Source organism: Telmatherina bonti (genome assembly GCF_933228915.1).
Source record: "Telmatherina bonti genome assembly, chromosome: 16".
Taxonomy (NCBI): domain Eukaryota; kingdom Metazoa; phylum Chordata; class Actinopteri; order Atheriniformes; family Telmatherinidae; genus Telmatherina; species Telmatherina bonti.
In genome coordinates this window covers 17,827,681-17,835,997 of record NC_136614.1, presented here as the reverse complement: position 1 = coordinate 17,835,997, position 8,317 = coordinate 17,827,681, and the positions used below count along the sequence as shown (strand labels likewise).

The window sequence follows — 8,317 nt, the reverse complement described above, 5'->3', positions numbered from 1 at the left end:
TGTTTAAAACTCATAAAGGCATGGTTTCTGGTTGCAACCATTAATTCAATATTTAAGATAAATGTGACATTAATCCACAACATGTCTGATGCTTTACAAGGTCATCATGCCAGTGTAAGTTTGGTTCGAAAATATCTGACGGCAATAAACTAAGCTGAGGACTGTTGAACCTTATGAGCAACAGGATGGGAGAGTGTGCAAGTGAACGCTTTCCATCCATATCTATGAGATCAGTAGAGACCAAGATTAATCAGGAGGTCTTAAGCATTGGAAACATCATTTTAAAAAATGAAACAGTACCAATCCTGAGCATAGACAGACCCCATAAATAAAGGGGAGGAAAAAGTAACCAATTCTTGTGTCCTTATGTACTATGAAAGAATCTGGATTTTGTTATTTTGGAAAATTAAACAGAATGAATAAAAAACTTTTTCTTAAATGAGCAAACTCTTGAATTACTCCATTTATATGAACTTAACCAGTCTGCAACACAACGCTGACAACCAGTGACATTCATATGTTCCGACACACAGTCTCCACAGCTCTTTGGCTAACAACACCCAACAGAAGAGCAGTGATTGTTTATTATCAAGACAGTTTTAACTTTTACCAACTCCTGTGGAAAATAAATAGTTCTGTGGTGACTCTTCCATATTAATATGGCTTTATTGTGATTTCTGGTGTTCAGCTTTCTTTTGTTGGGAACGGTGGGTTTAGCCATCAAGCATGATCAGGAACACTTGGTCAGTTCTTTAGACAGCCTTTAAAATCTTGCAGATGTGTCCTTTCCTCCTCGCCTCATCTTGTGTCCTTTTAAATAGATATTTTTATTGCATTAGCTGTTCATAAATATGAGTATAACTTTTGGTTTAACTTCTGCCTCCTGTATGTTATAGTCACGACTGGAGTCTTGACACCCCTAACATACCACTTTCCCTAGATTTATTTAAATGTTTTACATAAAACTTCCACTTCTGTTGTTGCATGTAATAGTTTTGAGAGTATTTAGAAGCAACAAAGGATCAATAAAGATACAGGAATTAAAATCAAAACAACTTGCTTTTAAATAGTCTTGAAATCAGCTGGAAGAGGCAGTCATGCCAACAATGCAATGATCAAGGGATTTTAATCAAATCAAAGTTTCTGTCTTCTTTTCTATGTGCATATCAGACTTAATGCATTTTTAGTCCACACATCTGGTTTCTATTTACAGCTGTGGAACATCAGTGTTTCATTAGTCGTACTTCCCTCAGTTTTTAATACCTCATTTGTTTCTGCTCAATATTCTGCTTTGAATATTTGTTCCGCTTCAGTTTTGTCCTGCATGCTGCTGCTGTTATGGGTCTTATTATCTTGTCTAGTTGACCGTAGTGATTCTAATTTTTTCCCACGATCGAGTGTCCGTCTGACTAATATTAGAGAAATCCTGAGAAGTAAAGCTGTCAGAAAATGTAGGACAGGCACACAGGATGTCAGTTTGGGAGGGATGTGTCAAAGAATGACTAGCGGAAGAGCAAATGGTGGTGTTGTAATGTCATGTGAGCTGGGAATAAATCCTCTAAAGCTGTGACAGTATACACAAGTTGACACAAATCCTAAAACAAACAGGTTTTCTCAAGGACTTTCCCACAGAGAAGGTGACAGCAACCAGGAAACTCCTGGCCTCTTCTTTCACCTTTCAAACTACTGCCTTCCCAACACATTTGTCAAGTTTGCTGCTGACTAAACATATGACAGAGGGAGTCTTAGCATGTTGGTGAGAAGGCCCCTCCTCGCTGCCAGGAGGCCAACGGTGCGGTTTGGACCAAACACGGGGAAGCTCTGTCTCTGGAGACAAGTTGCTACGATTTGTACTCTGCAGGAAAACCCCCTTTTTAGTATTTGTGCACAAAGCACAGCTAGGCTCGGGGAAGGCCGTGGAGTTCTGGGTTATTTCTATTTCTTTTCATCTGTTTCCAAAGGCCACACCAAGAGGGGAGCATCATGAGAGATGCAGAAGTTCCAGCAGTCCCACATAGATGTGAATAACATGCAAGCAAGTAAGAGTGGAAACTAAACTTATCTGTGCCATATGGCTTTCATGTAAGCTGGGTAAGAAAAAGAAGTTTGAAGGAAATTGCCACAGTAGAGGGAGCACCCCACCCATGGGGACAGCTGCCCACACTCACCACTGCTGCCCCAGAAAAGGAAGAGTGATGTTTTGGCATCGTGGTTTGCAACAAAGAGCATAGTGATGCTGCTGCCCACGTTCAACCAGAGGCTGCAGAAAACATTCCTTTCTTTTGAAAAAGCATGTTTACGACATGCTTTGCAGTAGTGGGGAAAAAAAAAAAAAAGCCAGACAGAAACGCATCCAGTGAGCAAATTCTGTTTTTTTCTTTCACAAGCTGCTCAGTAACTCAGCCCAACGACACAACCCCTTTAAATACTCCCAGTTTCAGCTTTCTGGAGGATCCGGAAGAGGAATTTAGTGGGCTCAGTTACACTCTCTGCTAAATGTCACGGTAGGTTTGTAGCTGCACAATTAGTTGTTACTGTCTACTGTGTAGGATCAAGTTCTCGCTGAATGAATCAAACCTGAGACACTGTTTGTACTGTTTAAGTCATTCATGCTCACACTGGCCAAGGACAGACTAAAAGGAAAAGTATTTATTTTATGCAATAAGCGGAGCAAAAAATGTCGACATTTCAAACACATTGATACCTGCTTATGGAATATTAGCACAGTGAGGTTACCGGGTGTAACCTGCTGTGGTTGATTTATGTTACTAAACACAAGTTCTTCACAGATTTTACAACTTATAAAGCTCTAATTTGTCTACATCTGATATTTTGTGGTCATTATCTCACTAATTAAACCTGTAATCTTTGATACAGATTTTTGTATTTTTGTGTGTGCGCATGTGTATTTTCATTTTTCTAATCAATCGCTCCTTTGCAGGTATGTTGTTGAAGCCCAGAAAAAGTCCAGTGTTGAGACTGGAGACATTTCTATGTATAGTTCTCTTATTTAAGCTTCTCATGAGGCATTTAGGAACACACTGTTGCCTCACCACCCACTACCTCATGTAAATTCTCTGTAAGCAGAACACAACCCGGTGAAAGGTGAACACTGTGTGGAAATACTGAATATGCATCATGATGTCGATGAGGAAGGTTTTTCATCTCTTCAGTAAGAAAATATATTTAGTCTAGAACTGATTACGGCAAATATTCCAGCTTGGAAGAGGAAAAATGTTGCTTGTTTGCATAGCATGTTACTCTAAACTTTATGTTCCAATAAAAGATATTTACTTTTTACTTTTTATATCTTTTTGTATTTATTCTGGTGGAGGTTTATGCTGACATTAATGTGGGCAGTGAAGCACAGATCAGCACAGAGTCAGAAGAAAATGCACAGTACTATGAAAGTGGACACTTGGACACACTTTTCTGAACTTCTGGAACTGCTTGGACTTTTTAGAATGGAAATAAAGTAAGAATTGAGATGGTTTTGTCATCTTTTAATTCCCCACCACCCTTCCTGATTCTGAAAAAACAAAGGAAGGGAGTTGTATCCGTGGCAACCTTCACTGTGAAGACTCAACCCCATATTCTGTCATGGAGAACCCAAGATTTCCACAGTTGCTGAAGACCTTGCATTCCTCATCATAAAATCACCTCAAAAAAAAAAAATCAGTTACAGCAAAAACTAAACGCAAACAATGAAGAACTGTGACTCAGAGCTGCTACTATGTATGAGGTGAAGGCCTTTCTTACTCCCCACTGGAACAGGACAAATATAAAATGCTGGCTTATACATTTCTCATGTACATTCCCAGTGGGTTGTTCAGACACCAGTACGGAAAACATTAACTTTCCTAAATGGATGACACAATGTTGGACTTTTTATCCTTTTAAAGTCCAACCTTAGAAACAACTGGGCACAAAAGTCCAATTTTTTAAATCAGAATTTTTTTTTTTTTGGACTCTTTAACAAAATTTTTTTTTTGGGCATTTTTATTGTTTATTACCATGTGATAGGTCAAATGATTGTAGTGTAATCTTCTGCTTTCTGGTGTCCATTCGGGGGCAGGAGACCAGTATTACATACAACAGGGTTTTAAGTAAAGTCTGTAACATAAAGTGATGCAAAATTTCACAGAAACTGTATGTATCAAATATTACATGTCTGGCTTTATAGGGTTAAAAAAAACTTCTAAATGAAATGTTGCTGACAATCCCTTTTGTTTTTGCAAATCTTGCACAATGAATGAGTCGCATCTGGTGTCTTCATACATCAGGAGATCCAAAGTACACCCGAATGCTTGCCTTTGGGGAAAATTGGCCGTACTTTTTGTTCACTGTCTTGCAGCTGCATATTAACCCACAGATTGAGTGACCTGCTACTGCAGGAAGCCCACTCTGCATTCTCGATAAAACATGCAAATCTTACAGAATAACATTTTCCACTCCTGCGTTATTCAAACTTTTTTTTTTTTTTTTTTTTTTTTTTTTACACATCACTAAATCCATTTTTCCAAAGCACACTCTAAAATCCAGACAGGGAAGTGCTGACACACAGAAAGTCACTGAAAGTGAGGCTTACCTGTATCTTTAGTATTCTTCCTCAAAGAAATCACTACAGCCAAGAGGACAACCAGCAAGCATAGGAACAGGACCTAAAATCAAGAGAAATGTTGTTTAATACATAGAAGGAAGTTATTGGTTAAAAATCTCTTCCACGTGACAGACTATGTTCATTTTGAACACCATGTTGGAACTAAGCTAAGTGAAAATAAGCTGAAGTAAAGCTGAGATTTAAGCTGCTGGTAGTCTGTTGACTATCAGTTAGATGTTTTTAAGACCATGAACACTATAACAGACTTCTGGATTCTTAAGAGGGGTTGTAAATAACCCCTTTCAGTAATTACAACAGAGTGCACGGTGTAAATACACTTCTATGTTTCAAACATAAAGTTTAGGGAGAATTAGTTGTTTGGTTCACCACTTCTGTCCAGAATGAAACATCGTAGTAGGTGATAGAGAATCATTGCATCCTGTAGAGGCATTTCTGGTTCTTGTTTTGAACAAATATTTCCTTTGGTAAAGCTAAAGGTTGTTTTGACAAAAAGCAGAAATAGATGAACTGCCTCACAGTAATGTTTCATTTGCCATAATTTCCTTCTATGATACAAACTGACTTAAATTCTCGTGATTTTTTTATTTTTTTATTATAACAAGTATTTTCAAAATGAGATACCTATTTGAAAGACTTGCCCAGTTTTCCTCAGACCCCAAATCCAGTGTTGCTCTCAGTTCTCAGCAACTCTGAAGTTAATGAAGATTGAAGCAGAATGATTCATTTTACGTCTGTTTTTCCTCTTTTCCAGCTGTTGACTTAATTTCTATTCGGGGGTTACAGAACGCACTTAGCAGGGGTTTGTAATTAGACATGTGTTTGATCTAAATCTGTTTATTTGGAGATGAGATTGTGTTCGGTCGGCTGATGTGGTTGTTGTGGTTGTTTTCTTATCAGGCTGGAAGCATTTGGGAGTTTCTAGGTTATTATTTTTCTAAATAAGGGTTGTGGCAGCTTTAGCTCTGACAGTTTAGTAGTGACCAAACTTTTCCATAAAGATCCACAATATGAGCAGATTTTGTTGTATTTTCTTTCATCTCACTGACCATCATGTGACCCTTTTTTACTAGTGTAACTGTAAAAAATTATTTATTTCTTTACAAGTAGGTTTTTAATGGAACGAGGTCTGAAAAAAAACAAAAAACAAAAAAACATGATATGGAATAAATAGGTTTCTTTCTTCCTTTTTTGCCAAAATGTCAAATGCCTTCCAAGGTCATAATATTTTCATCTGACTTTATTTTTAATAGTTCCATCCTTGTTTTCAACAAATATCTCATAGATATTTGTCTCACAGACCGGATGTCTGGAGGGAAAAAACTGCTGTACTTTGCTGCTAAGTCTCAAAAGTGAGGTTGTGGAAATCATCAACCACAAGTAATCCACTTAGTCATTCACATACACAATAATGGGAAATCCTAGACAGTTATGAAAATGTGCCGTGAGTGAATGGTGTCTGGGTACTTATTATTTTCCTGAGCTATAGCGGAACTGACAGGAAACTTGGATGGGCTTCTTCAGAAAGACTTAATACGTGACCTTTGGTGGTTGTGAGAGTAAACAGTCTGCCTGCTGGAAACCTACGAGTCTGAAATAAACTTTACTGCTTCAGTTCATCACTAAACCCTGCCACTACTTCACTGTAAAATGAACTGGTTAAGCTGATTCGTAGTCTACCATCTGGAGCCATTTTTGTGATAAAGTTCAAGCAATCCTTCTAAACAGATCACAAGTCTGCATGTGTTCGAGTGATCCTCAAATTGAAGAACAGACTGGTCCTGCTGTTTGCCCACAGGCCAATATGGTGCAATCATTCTTTTGTAAGGTCATCAAGTGTGTTGAAGTACAGCAAGTGCCAGCGTTACAGTCTCTACTTTGTGCATCATAGCTGAGTTTAATGGCATTTAATAACTGGCAAGAGACTTTGGCTCTTGTTTGTCAGTGTTAAGCAGGCAGCAACTCGTTTCTCTGGGATTTAGCTGAACTTTTTTGACCACATCACTTTGAATGATGTCTTCTAAAGCAGGCTGGTATTTTCCTTGTGGTTCTTCTAACTACAGCATGGTAGAATACACGTGGCTCCTCTTAGTAATTTTGAATATTAAAAGCTGATTTTTATCAGATTTTCACTCTGAGAAATGAATAAAGTTCAGGGAAACAAACAAACAAAAAAGAAAAACAAATTCCCAGTACCAGAAGAAATAATGCAGAGAACCAGTGACTCATGTCAGGCTTGTTGTTTGGTCTACAAACAATGTTTGTCTTTGCCTTTACAGAGGGTCTGTGTGTTGATAATCACACAGATATCTATCTATCTATCTATCTATCTATCTATCTATCTATCTATCTATCTATCTATCTATCTATCTATCTATCTATCTAAATATCTATCTATCTATCTATCAATTCTGAAATTTTTAAATGGTCTCCACTCTTAAAATCCTGTCTCTGTCTTGGCCTCTGTGGTATGACCCAGTAAGCTCCAAGTATAACTCAAAGTCCTGCCAAAGTTACTGGTAAAAAAAAAATGTCTGCAAAAACCAGACTTTAGGAATCAGGCCAGTGGGCTGACAAAGCTGTAGGTCCAGTCCTTCTTTTCACCAGCAGCTGTAGGTCATGTCCACCTGCAGAGACACTCCTGGCCTGTGTCTCTTTGCACTGGAGTGAAAACATTTACTTTCCAGTTCACACTGGCACCACTGACAGTTACAGCTGCATGACAGCTGTGGATTCATGACAGTGTGAGTAAACAGTGTGAAAATGCAGAGATGAGGCTGTGGTTTTTTTAATATTGGTGATGATTTTTGCCTCAGGAAAAATGAGACTGCTAACAAAAACCCTGATTTATTCATCTATTTATCATTATTCAACATTAATACATTTGTCCAGAGTTCCAAATTGCCACCTTTATGACCAGTTCATTCAGCACTGTGATCTAAATATGACAATTAATGGAAACTTAGACTCATTTATGGACATATTCAATTCAATTAAGCTTTATTTGTAGTGCTCCGCTTCATAACAATATTGTTTCAGGGCACTTTGCAGACACATCATATATTGCATATGGCATATATTGGCAGTGAAGACATGAGTGTAACTAAATAAAGTATGAATTGTGCGGCAACAAGTTTGTAATATCTGAGTGTAGGAGTGTAGAAGTAAATGAAATCATGTGGAGTTTAAGTGTTGCCAGCAGTGTGGGGTTTAATGAGGAGACCCGTTCGGACAGATTGCATGGTAGAACTTACCCCAGTGATGATTTTACAGTTTCTGTTCCGTTTCTTTCTCCCCTCAGTGGGGCCTCTCTGGCTCTCCGGTTCTGATGTCCCAAATAAAGACGCAGCCTGTCCGGCTGAGTGATCTTCTCCTTTGGGTGCGTCCATGCTGCAGAGCGCACACAAACCTCCTGTCTGAGATTTCCAGCAGGGGAATGAGCAGCAAGCGCGAGCTCCCCGGTGAGGAGAAGGATCCGTTCAACAAGCACCGCCTGTTTGCCGTCTTAAAGTTTCAGAAGGAGCAACCAGTGGTGATTTATGGCAGAGAAGCGAGTTGAACCTGAGCATGAAGCTCTGTCTGTTCTGCGGGAACTTTTATACTTGCGACTTTGAAAACAACTTGTAGACTCTGTTTAAGCATACAAATATGTTGTGGGTATTTACGCCTAAAAATGCTGAAGGGTATGTTCAGATTTGG

The 8,317-nt window shown here is 38.6% G+C and overlaps 1 protein-coding gene across 1 annotated transcript in view; it reads right to left on the bottom strand.

Moving 5' to 3' along the window:
- Nucleotides 1-8,033, bottom strand: part of enpp1 (ectonucleotide pyrophosphatase/phosphodiesterase 1) — a 39,283-nt gene extending 31,250 nt beyond the window's left edge. Inside the window, exons 1-2 of the mRNA XM_079255020.1 lie at nucleotides 7,873-8,033; nucleotides 4,589-4,661 (exon numbers count right to left, since the gene is read on the bottom strand). Coding sequence (XP_079111146.1) covers nucleotides 4,589-4,661; nucleotides 7,873-8,007 — 208 coding nt within the window. The 5' untranslated portion in view covers nucleotides 8,008-8,033. The remainder of the gene's footprint in view (nucleotides 1-4,588; nucleotides 4,662-7,872) is intronic.
- Nucleotides 8,034-8,317: the final 284 nt, after the last annotated feature.